This window comes from Ictalurus furcatus, chromosome 26 (genome assembly GCF_023375685.1).
Source record: "Ictalurus furcatus strain D&B chromosome 26, Billie_1.0, whole genome shotgun sequence".
Taxonomy (NCBI): Eukaryota; Metazoa; Chordata; class Actinopteri; order Siluriformes; family Ictaluridae; genus Ictalurus; species Ictalurus furcatus.
The window spans coordinates 603,689-626,102 of record NC_071280.1 but is presented as its reverse complement, the minus strand read 5'-3'; the positions used below and the strand labels follow the sequence as shown (position 1 = coordinate 626,102).

Genomic DNA, 22,414 nt, shown 5'->3' with positions numbered 1-22,414 from the left:
TATTGAGCGTGTTTTCGAGAACTTCTTGAGAACGGCGTGAGAGCATTGTGGAAAAACACACGTCTTGTGTCTATTTTAAAAAATCTTCTTATACGAGAACGGCTCCTCTTCTGCAGGTATTCGTCCGTGACGGCATGCCGTGCATCAAAAAACGGGCTGTTCTTTACCGCTTTGACTGGTCGTGCTACATCAAAATAATTCGAAAACAGCAAACGGGTGAACCTACAGGTTTTTGCAAACCTGCATGTACGAATGAGACGCAAGGATCTGCACGATCAATCCACGGTTCAGACAAACACTTGCGATTAGGAGGCCCCGAACACGTCCAGAAGCGGTCCTGGGTTTGGATTCAAGCACAATTCCCGAGTCTCATATCCCCATTCACTGTCCCTTGATCACACCAATCACACACATACACACACCTGTAAACAACCTGTATGTTCTCCTGTTTAGAAATCTCAAGCTTCAATTCTGCTAGTGGTGACTAGCATTTCTGTTCTGATTGACATTCGGGTTTTGACGTAGACTTGTATAGTTTGAATAGTTGTATAGCATCGTGACCCCGCCTGTTTTTCCCTCTCTGGAGAGTTTGCTTCTCTCTCTGGATTGCCGGTCCATCGTTTAATATCTTCCATTCGCATCCAAACCCTGTGCGATCTCCTGACACTACCGTTTTCGCGTGTAGTAAAGCGTAGAAAATCTGCATACTGCACATTACGGCTCGACTATCAAATGGATATCAGGTAGATGTTTTCCTTCCTATATTAAGGGAATATAACGCTGCTAACAACTTTAGGATTTACTATTTCTTGAGCATGTCGTAGGAGGTGGAAACAGCACCGACTGCATGATTATATTACAGGGTTCCCCTGTTTCTTTCCTGCAGCACCTGACTCGGCACAGTTTCGAGATTTCCCTGCTCAAACGCGCCTGATTTCAACTCGTCAGTTAAACACCAGGCGTTACAGCATACAAATCGCCAACCTGTGTTCGAGGTGTATCAACGTCTCCCGGACTGAAACTGGAAAACTGCTTTTGTATTGTTGTCGTATGTTTCAAAAAGTTTTTCCGATGTAAAAATGGCATAATTCTTTTGAACTCGCTTTATATGACATATCTAAACAGAATTTTAAGCGTGTGAAAATAATTTTTCATTTTGGGACAATTTTAGGACACCCACCTAACTTGTTTTGTTAATAAAAACCTAAATAAAACTCTGGAAGAGATGATGCTACATGTTCTCCCCAGCCTACTTGGTGAAAGCCCACTCAGAAAAAGCTAGTAAAGTGTTATACAAGTTTTTTAACCTAAAAGAATACAACCGTTTAAAGGACTTTTGTTGACACAAGAGTTTTACTTCACTTCCTGTCATAAAATAAAATTGGCTTTCTGCACTGACTTTCTGGAAGGATGACTTGGATCAAATTTTTCCAAATAAAAAGTAAAGTACCCATTTATTATGGGCCTTGTATCTACATTCATCGGCCCCTTTATCAGGTACCTTTACACCATATAAGCACTTTATAGGTGTAGAGTTCTTGACTGAGCACATCACTTGCTATGTATTTTTTTCAGTGATGCTCTTTCCAGACAATTAATGGAAAGGGGCCACCATAAATAGCTAGATGATGATTAACAATTTTTTTTTTTTTACACGGGACATATTATAAACTGTACACACCCAAGGTGGACCAACAAGGTAGGTACTGCTCCTGATACACTTGTACCATATCAGTGTCTCTGCTGTGTTGAGAATGGTCCACCAGCCAAATAATGCTGTATCTGGTCAGTGGCAAGTTGGTCATCAAGGTAGAGGGTAATACCAACCAATTCCAAAAAAATCGGGCCGCTGCGTAAAATGTAATTAAAACAGAATGCGATGATTTGCAAATCTCATAAACCCAAATGTTCACAATGGAACACAGAAGAATCCCAGTGAAGAATCTTGGGGAAGAGCTGTTGCCATGCTGATGGATGTGAACCAGGGACCCAATACACTTGACAAGCTTTGGGATGGAAGGATTAGGACTCACATGGGAAAATAAATCTGAAAAGATCAGAATTGTTGTAACAGGATCAGGGTTTAAGCTTCAGGAGTTGGGTATGCTGGACTTCTGTTGTAGGATCTGAGAGGGTGGGATGATGCTATGGCTCATAGCACAGTAGGCAAATGAGCCAGTATAGCTGCAGGTTGTAAGGGGTAAGTTGATCAAGGGAAGGGATGAATGGGGATGGGAGTTTGGTTGAACCCGGGAAGTATGTGTCGTGGTAGGAGTGAAGAGGGATAGGATGTGTGAGGTTTGGGATTGGGAAGGTGTCTATGATCCTTCAGCGAGACAGACTGTCGGTTATCTTTCAGAGGGATAGAGCGGCTGCAGTCCTTTACAGGGATAGTGCATCTGCGATCCTTTACAGGAATAGTGCATCTGCGATCTTTTTAACGGGACAGAGCTGCTGTGATCCTTTACAGGGATAGTGCATCTGCGATCCTTTACAGGGATAGAGCATCTGCGATCCTTTACAGGGATAGAGCATCTGCAATCTTTTTAACGGGACAGAGCTGCTGTGACCCTTTACAGGGATAGTGCATCTGCGATCCTTTACAGGGATAGAGCATCTGCGATCCTTTACAGGGATAGTGCATCTGCGATCCTTTACAGGGACAGAGCTGCTGTGATCCTTTACAGGGATAGTGCATCTGCGATCCTTTACAGGGATAGAGCATCTGCGATCTTTTTAACGGGACAGAGCTGCTGTGATCTTTTACAGGGATAGTGCATCTGCGATCCTTTACAGGGATAGAGCATCTGCGATCCTTTACAGGGATAGAGCATCTGCGATCCTTTTAACGGGACAGAGCTGCTGTGATCCTTTACAGGGATAGTGCATCTGCGATCCTTTACAGGGATAGAGCATCTGCGATCCTTTACAGGGATAGAGCTGCTGCGATCCTTTACAGGGATAGAGCGGCTGTGATCCTTTACAGGGATAGAGCATCTGCGATCCTTTACAGGGATAGAGCTGCTGCGATCCTTTACAGGGATAGAGCTGCTGCGATCCTTTACAGGGATAGAGCGGCTGTGATCCTTTACAGGGATAGAGCATCTGCGATCCTTTACAGGGATAGGGCATCTGCAGACTTTCAGAATGATGGAGCATCTGAGATCCTTTAGAGAGACAGTGTCTGAAATCCTTTAGAGAGACAGATCGTCTGCAATCCTTCAGAGGCATAGAGCATCGGAATGTCTGAAATCCGTCAGAGAAAGTATATGTGATCCTGCAGAGACAGGGACTGCAATACTTCAGAGATAGGATGGGCTGCAGGTATTGAGATAACTCCATAGAAGAACCAAGTGGGATTCCATTGCTCTTTAAACTTCTATGTTGTCAAGTCAGAAATATGCAGACTGCAGTGTTTCGTGAGCTTGTTTTCTGAATCAGAGCAAGACATACTGCAGAGCATCACATTCTGCGCAAGGATATCAAACTGAGAAAACAGTGAGTGCCAGTGGATCGAAAGCTCTTCATCTAAGGCATCAATATCAATTTATGAGGACAATGTTTAGGTACTCACGGAAGCATTTGTTGTAGGTGGCGTTAAGCCCTGTTATGTGGAAGGAGAGCAATGGTAATCCATAGAACGTTAATTAGGAAGGACTTTTAGACGTGGTCGTTCTCTCACACTTCAGTTATTTCATAACTCGATTTTATTTGATAGAATTGACTCACTCGTGGTTCAGAAAGCAGTTAGAGCTTGGTCATGGATCTCAGGACATGAAGTAATTGATATATTTTATTTTATAGTGTCCTTATCCAGCTTAGCTGATGTATGAGTGTATGAGTAACATGAGGACATATTAAATATGGCAATGCAGCTAATTATGTAAAATTGTAGAAATCCAAACGAGTCGGGTCAACTTTAGTGGTACTGTTTTTATTACTATGTGCCTGTTGTTGGCTATAACGGACATTTAAAATGCATGCAAAGCTATTTTAATGAAAGTACCGTTAATATCCAGTGACTTGAAATGAAATGAATACATATGTCTACAACAAAAATAAGCATTTTTCAATGTATAAATAGTTTAACTACTCAGCAGGCTGATCACATATCTGTCTCACCACTCACTTGACTAGTACATGGGACGCTTTAGGACGTTTGATGGAATTACACTGAAGGCAAGTTAAAGTAAAGTGAAACTGAACAGGTACACTCTGGTAATTACATCGTATTTCCAAACTTTTTTTGCCGCTGATCACATCAAGAAGGACCGTAGGGTATTTTGTGTTTTGTTCCTGTGATATATATATATATACATATATCTGTGTGTGTGTGTGTGTAATGCCTTAGGATTTTTTATTTAATTAGGAACTTTTATGTATTAAATTTTATGACTTACTTAACATTGTGGCTGGTAAAATACGGCCACCACTTTATAGAAAGGGTGATTATATAACATCTTACAATATGAATCAAAGAAACATGCAGATTACCATTCAATTGACTAACACAATCATTAAATAAGGGGAAGCTATATATAGCAGAGCTGTCAGTTTCTTTTAAAAGTCGTATTCAGATGTCAATTACATAAACGTTCAACTGGGAATATTAATGAAACACCAATGTGACAATATAAGCATTTTATCATAAACTTTAATCCCTCTATAATATTTCCCAGTCCCTGTTATTAACCAAGGTCCGTGTAATGAAATCGGCCGCCTTTAATTCGTATTCGTGCGAAATGTCAAATGGCTTCCTAATCAGATATTTTAAAAATAAATAAATCATAATTGGTGCACCTCTAGCTTATTTTTATAGTTTCAGTTTATTTTGATTATTAGGACATGTGCATGTAACTGTTTACTTTCTTTTGTGCCTTTAAAAAAAAAGTATATATATATATATATCTCTTTCACCTGGGAATGTGAATGTAGTGTACCTTTAAAGGAAAAGAATGAACTTTATTGTCTTATTATATTTCTATTTGTAATGCACTATGCTTTATAATGAACTGAGTTAAGGCACTTTATACAGGATGTATAATGGTGGTCATGTTTACTCTATATGTTTGGAAATATATATATATATATATATATATATATTTTTTTTTTTTTTAAATGAATGTTTATGAGTTTTTTACAGTACATTTTTCAGGGTACTGAGGTAAGGTAACGAGCCTCTGATGGATGATCATTATCCACATTATCCACATTATCCAACACACCTGTTAGAATCCCCTGAGTAAAAATGCTCAGTGTTTGCTAGAAATGGACACCAAATTGGGTTGCATCAAATTTGCATATTATTTGTTCAGATCATTACACCTCGAGTACAAGTAAAAACAAACTCTGGTATGTGAGGAAGGATTTTCTGAATCCTTGATGAAATACTGAATTATTTACGAATGGAAATGATGGGAATAGTTTTCAATTGGACTTAAACTGCTCTTAAACCCTGTTTAAAAAGTCTTTCTAGGGATGTTTTTATCGACAGCAGAACATCACAGCATTAACACTGTAACTACTGATGTTTCCTTAGCGCAGTATATCAGCATACGGTTATATATCATCACACCTTTAAAACATTATAAACTCAAAATAGCTGATTGGTGATTTCTACAAGCAAACTATGTTCAAAAACACAGATCCTCATGACAGCCCTGCAACCGAGCCCATATTTTGCTCCTTAAATAAAAAGTGTCATATGTTACATTAATAAATATGTGACACCATTCACTGTGACAAATGTGCAATAATCAGGCATTGTAGATGCCAATGTGACTACCTAGGGACTAGTTAGACTACTCACTGATCACCACTGTTCACAACAACCAATCACTGATCACCATTGTTCCTGAAGACTAATCACTCATCACCATTGTTCCTGAAGACTAATCACTGATCACCATTGTTCTCAATGACTAATCACTGAACATCATTGTTCCCCATGACCAGTAACTGATCACAATTGTTCCTGAAGACTAATCACTCATCACCATTGTTCCTGAAGACTAATCACTGAACATCATTGTTCCTGAAGACTAATCACTCATCACCATTGTTCCTGAAGACTAATCACTGAACATCATTGTTCCTGAAGACTAATCACTCATCACCATTGTTCCTGAAGACTAATCACTCATCACCATTGTTCCTGAAGACTAATCACTCATCACCATTGTTCCTGAAGACTAATCACTGAACATCATTGTTCCTGAAGACTAATCACTCATCACCATTGTTCCTGAAGACTAATCACTCATCACCATTGTTCCTGAAAACTAATCACTCATCACCATTGTTCCTGAAGACTAATCACTCATCACCATTGTTCCTGAAGACTAATCACTGAACATCATTGTTCCTGAAGACTAATCACTCACCACCATTGTTCCTGAAGACTAATCACTCATCACCATTGTTCCTGAAGACTAATCACTCATCACCATTGTTCCTGAAGACTAATCACTCACCACCATTGTTCCTGAAGACTAATCACTCATCACCATTGTTCCTGAAGACTAATCACTGAACATCATTGTTCTCAATGACTAATCACTGAACATCCTTGTTCTCAATGACTAATCACTGATCACCATTGTTCCCCATGACCAGTAACTGATCACAATTGTTCCCCATGACTAATCATTGATCGCCATTGTTTCTGACGATCAATCACTGATCACCATTGTTCCTGAAGACTAATCACTGAACATCATTGTTCCCCATGACCATTCACAGATCACCATTGTTCCTGAAGACTAATCACTCATCACCATTGTTCCTGAAGACTAATCACTGAACATCATTGTTCCCCATGACCAGTAACTGATCACAATTGTTCCCCATGACTAATCACTGATCGCCATTGTTCCTGACGATCAATCACTGATCACCATTGTTCCTGAAGACTAATCACTCATCACCATTGTTCCTGAAGACTAATCACTGAACATCATTGTTCTCAATGACTAATCACTGATCACAGTTGTTCCTCATGACCAGTCACTGATCACCATTGTTCCCCATGCCTAATCACTGATCACTATTGTTTGTCCACTTGTTTGTTCTTCATTGTAAATTCTCTTCTTGGTGATAGTTACAGTAATAAAAGCGAATCGTTCCCTCACTAAATGTTTCCTTAGTCTATTTCCCAGCTCCTCTCTACCACTACTCCATTTTATGTACGTTCTTTACAGAAATTCTGCAAACACGCTGATAGTCCGTTTGTGGTTCCTTGACCAAAGCCGACTTCTTTCTATAATAAATAATTGACCATATTTAATATATTAATCTATTATTTTCTGTTATGATAAACACACAACACCGGTATTTGCCTCGAGGGCACGGAAATTCCGTTACGTCGGACTTCAAAAGCAAACGCTGAAAAAATCGACTTTTTTTTCTCCGGTGAATTGGGAAACACCCAGCAGCGAACATCTGCACGTTCACTAACAAAACTTCAAATGAGCTTCAGTAGACAGAGGATTATGTGTACTTTGTGTAAAAGTGGTTCAGCTGCAAAATGAAAGGTTGGAGTGTTCGGTCACAGGGGGAGCGTTGCTGAAGGTTTGGAGTTGCTCTGATGCGTCTTGAAGCACCTCTTAGTTTGATTATGATTCTCGCGACTCCGCTAAAACGAGGCCCTAACGCGCTCGAGTCGTGATGGAGGACATCGTTTCAGGCAAATGAGGGAATAAATAAATCAGGCCCCCATGAATTATGAACGCCTTCGCATATATATCCAGCATAGAAAACATCCCTCCTCGAATTACAATCGGAGGGGGGAAAATGATCGCACCCTACGAGGCATGGAGGATCGGTTTGTCATCACACATCGCACGAAAATGAATTTACAGCCAACATGTTCAGCGTAAAATGAAAATGGCGAAGCCGACATCAACGCCATTAAAGAAGCTTGCTACAAAGTCGTTATGAGTTCTGAGCACACTGAGGCTATTTCATCAGCGTTTAAGAGAAGCAAATCGGGTAAAATGGCCGCATTAGTGTTCGTTTGAAGTCAGTTCAAGTTAAGCAGCTGATGAAACCGAGTGACATGGCAGCTGCCAAGATACTGATGTACTTATGGGAGTATATTATGTGGCTCTATGTCACATTACTGATGGAACATGAAAAGAATATGAATAGTGTAGAGCAGGGGTGTTCAGCTAACCTTTGTGACGATCTAGCTACGTAAAATTCCTTGCTTAATCGTCCAGATAAGCAGCTAGCACGACTGAATTACACCAACAGTCACACTGTAACGCTTATACATGAACACATATACGTCTTGGTGGTTAAGTTTCATTTTATAGTAGTGTTTCATGCTACAACTAGCTCCCCAGACTCTGATCAATTGAGATACCTGTTTGGAAGCTTAAGTGGAATAATCCCGCGCATCTCTGTCCGTTCGTCTTCAAACGTTCTGTTCTCGTTGTCAGGTTTTATGTAACGGCAGTATTCGTTTCCCGATGAGCTGCCGTCAGATTCATATTTGAACTGTAAAGGTGTGGTTACAGACAGGACGCAAGTGTGTATTCTCAGCGTGTGTGTTTTATTAACCATGAAGGATAATCAAAGCTCGCTGCGTAGGTCAGTAAACAAGAAGGCGACATCAAAGAAGGGGGGTCCGTAATGGAAAACGCTAACACGGGGGCGTCAGAAAACCGAAAGGAAAACAGAGACTGAGGAAAATAAGGCTCGGCGAGACTTACGATAAGACAGTATGGCATGAAAAGGCGGAGCACAGAACAGGCGAACACGATAAGGTAACAAACCAATGGCACGACATGGAGCGGAGACATGACCACAACTAAAAAGAAGGTGAAATGTAAACCAAAAGCACATGGAGAACTGGGAACAATAGAAAGTAGCGCTCGCTCACGAGACTCGCACTGAAATATGGAGGGGGATACGTGACAGTAATTTATACACAAATGTATGTGATTGGACAATAGGACAATGGATCTGCTACAGTATTTTTTTTTATTCAGTATACTACACGCCAGTTGATGACCCCTGGTATAGCAGGTACTACAGATACTGATCACTGTAGTGTAGATTTAGGACTGTATTCAGTTTATAACGAGGAATTTCCAACACTAACAGAATTATCACTGGCACTCTTGGTTCAACTTTTCTCTGACATGTCGCCCTCTAAGACTGTCGAGCTTTTACACAGGTATTCCATCATACACATACACACACACACACACACACACACACACACACAGAGCAGCTGAATTTCCTGCAACAACTTGTTGCCAAAGCCGACTTGCAACAAACAGACGAAAGAACGGGAAGCTGACAGGCAGCAGGACGTAGGACTGGCAACCTGACACAGTGTTTGGCACAGATGGCATCACCAATGCTGGGTATCTGTCAGAGATCTGAAACAGTATCTAGTTAAATGTCACAAAGTTGCAGGGCTAAAACATGGCTAAAAAAATACCCAGTATTCACATTCTCTCTTTACTTGCCAGTGTAAATATCTGATTTGTGTCAGCTATGATAAAATAGTTGATATTATAAGCCAGGATAAACTAGGCCAGACAAACACTGGGGTAGCTGGCACCACCTCCAAAACCGCCGGCCAGGAAGAAACACCTGTTCCTGAGTTTTACGGATCGGTTTTTCCGACTCAATTTTTACAAGGTCCACCACAAGAAGTCACCTTTGTGGATAAAACGCTGAAACGGAGTCACACCTAAAACAACCCCAGTTTGGCCAGAGATTCCATTTCAAGGGCACAGAATTTCTGGTGAATTTCCTATAGTGGTTATTAGTAGAAATTAGAGGGTTTGAAAAACCATTTCACAGCACATGCACATCTCGGGTGACTCCACGTGGGGTCAGTTGCCTTTATTGGCCTTTGCACAAGTCAGGACTGCCCACAAATCTAGACTTTAGCTGCCAGATAGAAAGATGAGAAGATATCACAGCCTGTGAATTATGGAATAACTTACCTTCTCAGCCATGGTCATGGCTGCACCTCCGTGGACGCCCAGGATGGGCATGGCAGTCTGGGAAGAGACAAAGTCCAGCATCTGGGCGATAGCTTCCTGGTCGGTTCCGTCGCCGTACACAAGGCCATGCAATCGCTGGCGTGCCATGAGCTGGCACAGGTGGGTGAGCATGCTGCCGGGGTCTGTGTGGTTCACTTGCACGGCGAGCACGCTGATGTCCAGTGGTGCGCCGATGCCTGGTGCTGGACGCAATGCCCGTTCAGGGACACCGCGAGTCTCTCCCAGGATCACCGCCACGCTTAGAGAGGGTGCGCTCTCAGCTGCCTGAGACCAGCCCAGCAAAGCCCAGGCCATCAGTGCCAGGCGTACTGCGACTCCCATGATTCTCGGCTTCAGCCCCTGTCAAGAGAGTACATCAGATTCAACTTTATCGTCATTGTGCAGAGTACAATCCAGAGCCAGTGAAATGCAGAGAGAACAGAGAGCATTACGCTCAAGTGCTGGATGGATGGATTGAGGGATTAAGGGATTGAGGGATGGATGGGTGTATGGTGGGGATGGATATACACATTTCAAATATGACTTTAAAAGTGTATTGCAGTTTATTACAGTGGTGTAAACTAAGTGTTAACATGTGATGGAGGGAATGATGGATGGATAGATGGATGGATGGTGGATGGATGGCATTGATGGCTGGCCAGCTTGCAGGAAGGGTGGATGTCTGGCTGGTTGGCTGACCTGATAGATGGATGGATGGATGCATGCATGGAGGGATAGATTGATGGATAGATAAAGAGACATTCTTTGGGTGTGACATTAAATATTTTTTGCAAATTACAGAGAAGTAAAGTGTTAAAGTATCAGACACATTTTTATTTCAGCTGCTTCACTGAAGAGATAAAACAGCGCATCAACAAAAGTGTCTAAAAGCTTCTACTGATGTACGATGCACTCTTCTCATCCTATCCACGGCACCAAAGCTGGTAGTTTTTAATTAGCCTAAACTGTTTAATGGGACAGCGGATCACTTTCCACTAATTACCTAAGATGATTGAGTTACCTCAGGGCAGTCTGAGCGTATCTAAATGGCCTACTTAACTGACAAGTGTCATAAAGAGTTTATAGCGGGATATGGCTAAATTTGTTGCCTCACAGATTCCATATGTCTTGCGTAGCTGTGTACTGAAGCGCAGTAATTATTAATGGCACCACGCACATAAGGGAAGCGCATCATTACTTGATGACTGAGAAAAAGCTTACATAGGGTTAAGTATAGAAGCGCTGCCAGCAGAATAAGCCGACTGATGTATAGCTCATGAGATACTTAAAAAAGCAGCAATGACTGAGTGTAGAGTAATTAAAAATCCACTGAAGTAAAACTGTAGGTTTCTCAAAAGGCACAATGTACGACCTGGAAATACTCTGAATAGAAATCTGTCTGAAATATCTTTCCGTTCATTAATATCATAAATTCAATAAGTAAAAAAATAATCCAAGCTACGCAAACAAGAAGATGCGGATGCCGTTTACGCCTCGCCATCCCGAATGTGACAGTAGGCGACGTCTCTGAGAGCTCCTCTCCTGTGAAATTCACGCAGACGTAATGAATCGTCTAGCTGGGGTTTGTTTTAGACACTTTAAACCCAATTCAGTGTCCAGTCCAAGCTGCAGCAAACGGGGGGGGGGGGGGGGGGGGGGTCAGACAGGAAGCTGGAAGACATCACAGAGTACTACAATATTTGATCACTTCTATAGTCATGAAAGTATGTGTGAACTTTATATAACTATAGACTGCTCCAGGGACTGGCGTTACAGGCGCCAGAAATAGAGCTAATATCTGAATTGTTGAATAATTGAACCTCTTCGTTAATAAGTGTGTGAATCTGGCACCTGTATGTTCACAATCTGGTTCAGGCTGAGATTTCCTGTCGTAATGAACTCGGTGCTAGTGTCCAGATTTATTTATTATTTTTTTTTAAATCTCATTAACTATACCTTTTAAAGGAGATTTCATAACATTTCATTAAGAAAGCACGCCATGTTAATCTGTATCTGTCGTCTGGTTGTTAAACTGACTTCTTTAAGCTCAGACATGAAATCTGTTGGTCCCACACCCGCAAGCTACACCAACACCGTCTCCCACTGTGACTTATTTCTCTTACATCATAGCAAGTCGCCCAAAGTGACTATTTATTTATTTATTTGTTTGTTTATGTATTAAAGAATCCCAAATCGTACCTTTTTATCCATTTATAGTTACATTTAATGTCAGGGAAACAAGTTAGTTCCTGTTGTCACTTACGTTATGGCAGCGTTAAACGCTCGTTCCCTCACCAGCCCTCTCTTTATTCTCTTTCTTTATTCTCTCTCTTTTTTCTCTCTCTTTATTCTCTCTCTTGAACTTAAAGGACACCGTTGTCACAGATTCCCCCTCGCCCGTGAGTTCCCATTTGTTCTGTTGTACGTGATCTTGTTTATGTCGCTCCTGTGTCATGTCATGTCTATTTCTACGTCTATGTATTGGTAGTGGTTGCTCAGTGGTTAAAGGCTCTGGGTTACTGGCCTGGGTTACCGGGGTACTGGTCAGGAGTTCAAGCCACAGCCAAGCTAACACTGTTGGGCCCTTGAGCGAGGCCCTTAACCCACAACTCCTCAGTTGTATAAATGAGATAAATGTAAGTCGCTCTGGATAACGGCGTCTGCTAAATGCCGTAAATCTAATGTAATGTATAATACCGTTCCATTGTCTCTACGTGAAGTCCATCCTTTTTGCTACATTAAATCTGAGCTTTGTTTTCCCATGAATATGGATTATCCCTGTTTAATGTTGCCTGCCTGTTTCCGACCTATACTACCGACACTGCTAATGATTTTCATTAAATACGTATAATGATTTGGCTGAATTCAGCCTAGACGCTGAGTTGAAGGTTAAGAGCCTTGCTGAAGGCCAAACAGTGGCACTCCTGGTATTTTTTTTCCCCCTCACTAACTGCTGAGCTGTCAGTGACCTTAGTAAGGTACATATCCCTTCATGACACTAATGACTTATCAGGATGCGCACCAGCAGCACCACCAATTACGTACGAGCTCGCTGCGAATCGAATCCTAAACAGGGCGTATGGTTCTCGCCCTGAATACTTTCTACACTATTCCACAACTTAGTGTGTCTCAAACTGGTGAGTGATCAATTAAGCCCTACGTCTACCTCCTGGCAAACAGCTTAGACATGCTAACAATAAAAACACTTCAGGCCTGATGCGGAGTTTGCTCATTAATGCCAATCAAAGTAATTGCTTAATTCGTTTCTTCACTGGTTGTTTATGGGGTTTACAAGGTCGTGATGCCTCACTGGCTGCAGAAATTCCAAGACACACACTTGTGCTCTCCTGCCTCTGGAACGTTCTCATTTAACTGGCCGAGATAATGTCTGTAATTAAGCACGGATAGAGAGGAACCAGAGCCGCACCCTCAGGCAAGCCTGGAGTTGCTTTTAGCACTTATGGAAACTCTGCATCTCTCTCTCTCTCTCTCTTTTTATTCTGTGAGTGTGTGTTTAAAAGGAAGCGTCTGAGCATCTCCAAATCCGCAAATGAGGGTAATTGCTTAAAACGTGTGAAAAGTCTAGTTCACAGCATGCAGTTAAGCTAAACCCTGTTTTGTGTTTACCCCAACACCTGCAGGCTGCTTCCTGATTGCAGAAACACCAGTCCTTCCTATACGAACATGCCTGTCTCACACACACACACACACACACACACACTCAGGTATTTTTAACCCCCGCATTACAATTTCAGCAATGCAGCACAGAGCTGCCTCCGTGCCAACGTGAGTAAACGTGTGTGTGAGCGTTCACGTGGGAGAGATTCAGAGCTCGACTCTTAGCGTACCTTGGAGTTCTTGTGACCTTTCATGGAGTCCGTGTTTCATAATTCAGAACGAGAATCTCTAGCTCCAGCAGAGAATTTGCTAAACATCTCCACCGAGATGAGCAGATTTACTGACCCTATGTTCAAATATGGTTTTTAGTACTCCATTAGGCTGAGTCGGCTTAATAGCGCTGTAGACGATTTTTGTTGTCGCAGAGAAGAATCAATCTTACGTCGTATATAATAAATCTTCAGCCGTGAGTTTTCGTGAGTTTTGGCGTCTTACATCGCATAACGTGTTGACAAGAACGTTCTCACGGTGTAGGATGACGCCAAACTCACACTACAGCCACACAGACGGTAGTGGCGATGGCGAATCGTAAACCAAACGGACAGAGAAAAAAATCTCCTCGTCGCCTCAAGCTGACTTTAAAAAATGTGTGCGTTTATCCAAACTTGATTTCTGTGGTCATGTTCTTTCAACACAGGTCTACCGTTAGGAGAGCTTCATCGTATCATCTGACATGGACCAAACACGTTATCGTTATAGAATGCAGCCAAGATTTTCTTGCGATCTCGTACACTGGAACAAGTCTTTACGTTAAACGAACGCTGAAACCGGAGTACGATGGAAACTAGTCTACAAGGGGACCAACGTATAGCAGTGAGTGAAAGACACTCGACCTTGGCAGCAATGCCATTGAACCATGGTGGTTTCTTATTGGCTTGTTCCCTGGCTTATGTTTATATTTTTGCTAGTTTACACTTACATGTATCCGTTTGCCAAGCACTTTCACCGGAACGACAGCGAATTGGAGCAATGGAAGGATATGGATGGATGACTGCAGCTATCAAGAAAATATCTGCTCAGAGGAGAAACTCCGGTCTCTTTGGCACCAGACAAACCCTGATATACACCAAGAATATCCAACCAGTGAGGACCCACAGGTCCTTCAATCATGCTGCATGTCAATTCAAAAATCTTCTCATCTTACACTAGCGTTCATGCTCCCTAGCCTCAGCAGTGGGATTTTGGGGAAGTGTGTTTGGAAGAAGAGAACACTGAAAAAATAAAAAGGTTGACGTATTTGTTTGTAATCGGTTAAATACAGCCTAAAATCTTTCTGACTTTTCTGCCCTGACGTCTTTAGCTCTCTCGGTATCTACGCTCTGGTGTGACGAGCTGGCCTTCTGCTAAATAATTTCGGTAAATACGTGCGATTGGAAACAAAAAAAAACAAAAGAGGAAGATACTTTGCTGGTTTCTCATCCAGACCGGGGTCTCTTGAAGTAAGGTACTGGAAACCAAGCTTAAGATGGAGATAATGAGGTCAATGATGGTGCATTAAACACCGTACTAAGTGAGTGTGTGTGAGTGTGTGTGGGAAGGGCGAGAGGCTGAGAGAGAGCTCCACATTATCTTAAAATAAACACCTGTGTCAGCCTAAAACACTCACCACACACACACACACACACACACCAAGGGAAGAAGTCGAAGCTAGTCATCTATTTACTTGTTTCCACTTAACCTCTGCATTTTGAGATACACTTCAGGCTCCATCAATTCTTTACGGGTTCCTCAGAACGTGTTGCGTCAAACTGAACACACACACACAGACACACACACACACACACACACTGTATCCCTCCATATTTCTCCATAAGAAGAACCTTTTTTTTTTTTTATAACTAAGCTTGTTGAAAAGAAAATGTCAGAAAATGTGTTTGGCCAACGTGACTGCGCCCCCCAAAAAAACAGCAAATCCCACTTCATTAACCTCTGCAGCGTAATAACGGCGCCCCCTGCTGGATAGAAGCACTATTAATCTTCATTCACCACCAAACTTACGATTCAGAATGTAAATGTGACGCGACCTGTCGTGAGGGCGTCGAGAAAGACAGCTCTTTCTGCTTCACACGACGGGTTGTGTTCGTGTGGACGTCTTGTGGACGTCTTGTGGAGCAGTGTACGCGGGGTGTGTGAAGTTCCTCAGATACAGAACCGACAGCTTCATCATATTTCTAACTCTGTAGCTATTAAAGGACAAGCAGGACAGAGTTTTCTCTCTTTAACCAACACTGACAGTTACCTCAGCGTAGCTAACAGGCTAACATCAAAACTCTGACGGTGAACATACTGACACACGGTTATCCTTTCATACAATACAGGTATAATGACTAAACTCACGTCGACCAGAAACAAACACCTAAATAATAATAATAATAATAAGTGGAATTTTCACGTTTGTTAGCATGAGAGAAAATCCTGACAGGAATGAGAAGACGCGCGAGCCGCGGTATTTCAAATATAACCGCCGCTGTGTGTACATGTGTGTACATGTGTGCGCGCGCGCGCGCGTGTGTGTGTGTGTGTGTGTGTGTGTGGTATTCCCCTCACGCGCGCTGTCTATGTAGGGCGCTCGCGCAGCAGGTGTTGCGCATCAACGGACTGATAAAACGATAATAATAATAATAATAATAATAATAATGATAAGTGTATTATTTATTCGTCCTCTCGTGCGCGTGACAGGGAAATAAGTTACGAGTCCACGTCAAATATAGAAATAAAATGTTTTTAAAATAAATAAATGACACGGATCTAGCTAGCGTGCGTCTCCGTCAGGAAATACGGCACTTACATGAAACAAAGAGATTTCAAATAAATAAATAAATAGATAGATAGATAGATAAATAAATAAATAAATAAAGGACTTACCCGATGTCTTCTTTACACATTTCCAGCATTCTAATCGCGGATTAGATCGGTTTCCGTGACATGTTTCTTTTCCCCGTTAAATCCGTTCAAGTTGAAGAGTCGGAACGGCGGAAATCCACCGGTGTCCTTGTGTTTACCTTCATCATCTCTAAAGTGTGTGGGAGGCAGGAACGAGGTCTTTGAATCGGTTTTGGGTTTATAGCTATAGCAGAAAGTACACGGAATCCGGTAGGAAATTGTTGTTCTTCCGTTCAGGGTCTCGAGCGCATCGTTCCGCAGTGGAGCCGGTGGAACAGGTCGCGTGCCTGCCGTTCCCGTTCTCCTAAGGTGGATATTCCGTCAACATCGCGTCCTTTTTCTCTCTCTTTCTGTTTTTTTTTTTTTTTTTTTTGTCGGGAGGGGAGGAAACACACGCACACACGGACACAAGGGCGACGATTTCACACGTGAGAAACGCAGTCTCAGGCAGTTAGACACGTCTCGGGCGCTACTACAGACGACGACACAGATTACGGTTTCGGTCGAATCCTCAGTGACGGTCTCGAGCGCGTCCACGCGCCTGGACGCAGTGCCTCCCACGCGCGCCAGTGACAAGACTCAGTCGTTAAACAGACGCGTTCAGGGTACAGGTAAGTAAGTAAGTAAATAAATACACCCCGCGCTCTGGGAGGGTGTGTGTGCCGCCTGAAGACGCTGCCTGTGTGTTTTTATTTATTTAAAACGTTTTTGAAAATCCACGAGCGCTTCCGTTACGCGTTTAACCGCTTTAACTTTCCCGCCCATTATAATTGTAGGTAGACTGCACGCGCGAGGTAATCCGTTCATTCTCTCTCTCTCTCTCTCTCTCTCTCTCTCTCTCTCTCTCTCTCTGTGTGTGTTTCTCACTTTCTGTCTCTCTCTGTTTCTCTCTCTCTCTCTGTCTCTCTCTCTTTCTCTCTGTTTCTCTCTCTTTCTCACTGTTTCTCTCTTTCTGTCTGTCTCTCTCTCTCTGTCTCTTCCTCTCTCTGTTTCTCTCTCTCTCTGTTTCTCTCTTTCTGTCTGTCTCTCCCTCTCTCTGTTTCCCCCTCTCTCTCTCTCTCTCTCTGTTTCTCTCTCTCTGTCTGTCTCTCCCTCTCTGTTTCTCTGTCTGTCTCTCCCTCTCTCTGTTTCTCTCTCTCTCTCTCTCTCTCTCTGTCTGTCTCTCCCTCTCTCTGTCTATCTCTCCCTCTCTCTGTTTTTCTCTCTCTGTGTCTCTCTCTCTCTGTCTGTTTCTCTCTCTCTCTCTCTCTCTCTCTCCCTCTCTCTCTCTCTCTCTCTCGGTCTCTCTCTCTCTCTCTCTCTCTCTCTCTCTCTCTTCCACTCAGTACCGACCCACCATGAGTTTAAAATCTACTCGTATCTGTTGGATCCAACGCTGGCGATGCCACAGAATATTTCCTCACAGCACCTGAAAAATGACCACATTACCCCATTATCCTGCGTCGCGCGGTCAGACGTGTGATCAGACATGTGATCAGACGTGTGATCAGACGTGTGAGCATCCTCACCGGCTGTAGGGACCGCTCCAAATGCGGTAATGACGATGACCGAAACAGACAACAAAGATATCCTTATTACTGCACGGTGTCATTTATTTTATCGGGGTCTCGTACGGTGTGATCAGTGATACTCGATAAAAAAATACCGCCGCAATCAGAATAAAACGTGGAAGACGGACTCGGGTGATTGGGGTTTTTTGTTGCTGCATTTCATTTAAATAAAGTTGTAAGACGAGCGAAAGGCACGTCTGTGTTTGTATCTTGTCAGTCTAATGGTGTGACAGTAATAGGTTTTGTAGGGACTTTAGACTGAAGTGCTTGTCACTTGTGTGTGCTTTATTAAGATGTTCATAACTAATCACGCACACACGGTGGTTTCTGAGAGAAAATAAACCCTGACGCAGATATGAAGTCACTTCCATCTGTTCCGTGTATCGTCTCCGGATCAGCGCTAAACCCCGAAATCTTTCGGTCAGGGCTTTTAAATGTTTAATCGGATGTACTGGGATCAATCAGAACTTCAGGGGAAAGCTGATTGGCACAGACGCCTCCATCACATCTCCCGGTGTGATCCGGGCGTATCAAACACTCGCGGGCGTGCCGTTGTAGGAAAACAATCAACCAGTGGATTATGTGTGAATCAACCTGAAGTGGATTATTTCCCTACGACAGCACACAAAGTGTTTTATTCCTCTCATACTATATCAGTCTGACAGTGATTACAGTTCGTTCATTAAAGAACGACACCTCATATCCATTTCTAGTTACTTTGAACCTTGTACATCGTAAGAATTGTTGTTGTTGTCGTTTCAGAAAGGTAACGTTTTTTAAACGTTCTCTGCTAGTTTTTTTAGGTTTGGAAAGTTCGTTTTTCGAACACTGGTTTATTAAAGTTTATTAGGTTTGTAAAGTTAATTTTTAGGGGTGTTTATATTCTTGTTTATTTTGAAAATTCATCCATTCATTCATCCGGGTCGCTGCTTGTCGTGTCACCGATGAAAGAGAAAACTCATTTATTCGGCTTTTCATGTGAGATTAGAATTGAAGTTTCCTGCGCTGGGATTTGACAGCGTGAACTTTCTGGTTCCACCACACGCTGAAGCTGCTTCTGACAACCGTGGACTTTAGAGCTTCAAGGCGAATACGAAAACGCAATTACCGGCGAACATCTGAAACGCGTCTCTGTGGCGGTGGAGGTGCCGCCGGTTACTCTGAACGCGGGTAAAGCACAGGAAGTTTCCGGAGGGAACCGTGGCGTTTGATGTAGGGCCGAGCGACGCTCGCTCATGAGACCTCAGCACACCTGGGCATACTACTCGCGCATGTTTCACACCACTTAGAGCGCAATGTTGGACAGAACCATACTACAGAGGACTTTAACAGATGGTAAATAAATATCTTAAATACAACAAAAGGTGTACATGCCTAACGCACCCTAATCGGGCTCAGGTGCAGGACAACAAAAATAAACTATATGGAGGAAAGAAGCGTGATTCTAAGTTTACACGCACTAAGTTTACAGCTCCAAAACACTTTTTATTGGAATATGCGTCCGGTATTAATACTGATGAAGACCTGACGGTCAAAACGTTGCGCTTTCAATAAATAATAAAGAGTTGTGCGGAGATCACGCTTCTTTTCACCAAATAAATATCTTAGACTTTTAAAAAAGAATCATTTTAGTCCATGAGAAATGTCCATGGATGTCGGTCAGCTTGGTCCTGACTTGAAGCTGGGTCCAGTTCACCTTGCTCTGTCCCCTAAAGCTTGGACCATATTTGCTCTGACATCATGTGTGTAAAAATGGAAAGAATATGCAGAACCACTGAGACTCTGCCTAGATGAGAACGTCCTCCAAAACTTCCTCGGAGAACTCCAGAAAAAACAAACGGCTTCGTGGAAGACCGACGAGAAGATCGACATGTATTTCTTTTTCTCGTTGGCAGTTTGGACCAATTCAATTACTTGACAAATAAATACGTACATACCCATACAGTGTAAGGTCGACATGGTGTTCCACCAGACCACAAAAAAACAAAAGGGATTGGTTCTTGAAGTTCTCACACCTCACCAAACACAAGCCAGACTCTCTGGGGAAAACGTGAAAGTGTGAAAAAGCTGCGTGGTTTAAGCCGTAGCATCAACCGTGTGGCTGAGAAACCTGTTTTTACGGTCTAGAATGTTTGATTGTGTTCGGATGGGCATCTTAGTCATTTTATAGACACACCCCCAAGGCAACTTCACTCCCCGCCCCCATGTCAGTCTGTTCAGAACGAAAAACGTAGCTGAAATCAGCGAGCGCCCAGCACAGCCAGATACTAACCCACACTGTGCTTCAAGACAAGAAAGTCAGTAGATGCACCAGAAGAAGTCCTGTCAGTGCTTTCCCATGACGTTATATGCAGAATTAGCAACGTTGCTACTTAAAAGCGCCGTCATGACAGTCCTTGCAAACCGCGGTTGAACTCAACAAGCCAAGTTCTAGGGGCGGAGCTCTGTGTAAATTGTTCGGAATGTCCCTAAACTCCACCTACTCCGCCATTAGAGACCTAATTTTGACAAATCTGGCCGTGACGGCGTGTGTTGCAAGATCGTTTATTACAATAATAAACCTAGCAAGCTAATTCGTGAGTTTACGCTAGCAAGTGTACTTCCTGTCAGGGTGTCCTATGTTACGTAACTTTAACGGGAAGAGTTCAGAAAATCTCGGCTACGTGGAGTTCTAGAGTTAAAGCGAAAGTACGGTCTGTTTCCAAACCTTAAGCACTTATCGCATTGCCTTTACTCAGAAGGACACACGCAATGCCGACTTCAAATTTGACCAAGATAAGGTGTGTTAGAAGATAGCCGACCTTGAGCTCCCGTCCAAATTGGAAAGTCTTTATCTCCGGGGAACACAAACGCTGTCTATAAATGCTTCCTCCACCTCCTTCTCCTCCTCCTCCTCCTCCTCCTCCTCCAAACGCGACGTTCCCAAATGAAGAGTGAGAGGAGCGATATTTTGTAGTGGTAACAATACTGTGCAGTTTATCAGCGACTTCCTGAGGAAGTGTGTCGGCTGGAAGAACATTTCAATGCAGCGGTCTGATCTGATAAGAGCTGCTTAAGAGATGAGAAGATACGTTTTATAAGATATAATGTCTGAAATATACAGCGTATACTTTGCCACATTTTAAAGTGGACGTCAGATTCACGTAGCCTGCTAATAAAAGAACTAGTACCTAGAACTAGTAACACATGTTGTCAGTGGCCGATGCTGTGCTTAACTAACTAGGAAAAAAACGCAGAACCGCAAGTCCACCACATGACGTCAAATCAAAATGGCCGCTCACAGAACAGCAAACGACGTCTATACGTTTATAAATGTTATACTGTATATAGTCAACATACAGACATGTTCGCTTGTCTATACACAATCTATAACGCTGACTGTACAGTTGGCTAGTACAGCACAGTTAGCTAGGTTTTTGCTAACAATAGACATACATTGGGGGCGGCCATGTTTTTTTTTTTCCAACTCTGCGGGTTTTAAAGCAAAAAATACATTTATTAATGGAGCAGAATCCCAGTGTAGCTCCTACCTTGGGTGAAGTGTACGGCTCGCCGCTGCTCGGGAGGCGCCCGGGAACGAGCAGCACCGAGCCGGACACTTCACCCAGGAAACAAAGGCTTCCGATCACCATCGAACACATAGAGAACGACACCCTGATGGTGATGCTGAGATAGGAGCTACACCGGGAATTTGCTGGACTGCAACACAAAGTGAGTGCGTTTCATTAATATTATTTTGCTTTAAAAGCACTAACGCCATAAGCTATGCTAAGCTAATTGGTGTTTGTGCTTTTGCGCCACCCACATTACTATTTCAACATAAGGTAAAACGGAAGTGCGTATACGCTGCTTTGTGGAAGGCGGAAGTTTGCTGACGTCATTGTGAAAAGACATGGGGCGTTAACCGGAGAGGCCTTTAGCGTACAGTGCAGAGTTTATCACTCTCGTTCGCCCCCTAGTGGAATAACAGAGAATAGCACTGTTTCTTTTTGGGGGGTTTTTTTTTTGGTTTGTTTTCTTTTTTGAATGTTAAAATTGAATCCTTTTACACAAGACAGTTTTAATTTAGAACACGGATCCTAAATTCATTTCATGGGCGAAGATTAGAGCCTTTATAGGTTGTAGATGTGCGTGTAGAAGATATAAGCGCTCACTATAGATATATATATAAATATATATATTTATAGTGTGTGTGTGTGTTATATTGGTGTTGCGTCATGGTGTGAGGCCCACACATTGCTCCACAGGCTGGCTTCGAATAAAAGTGCAACTGGAGCTACAGACCACAACACACACACA

At 42.7% G+C, this 22,414-nt stretch overlaps 1 protein-coding gene across 1 annotated transcript in view; it reads right to left on the bottom strand.

Annotated features, from left to right (window-relative positions):
• Positions 1 to 21,747, bottom strand: part of LOC128602357 (glutamate receptor ionotropic, NMDA 2A-like) — a 61,276-nt gene extending 39,529 nt beyond the window's left edge. The window contains exons 1-2 of the mRNA XM_053616115.1: positions 21,646 to 21,747; positions 9,966 to 10,364 (exon numbers count right to left, since the gene is read on the bottom strand). Of these exons, the coding sequence (XP_053472090.1) occupies positions 9,966 to 10,364; positions 21,646 to 21,747 (501 nt within the window). The remainder of the gene's footprint in view (positions 1 to 9,965; positions 10,365 to 21,645) is intronic.
• Between the last annotated feature and the right edge of the window lie 667 nt (positions 21,748 to 22,414).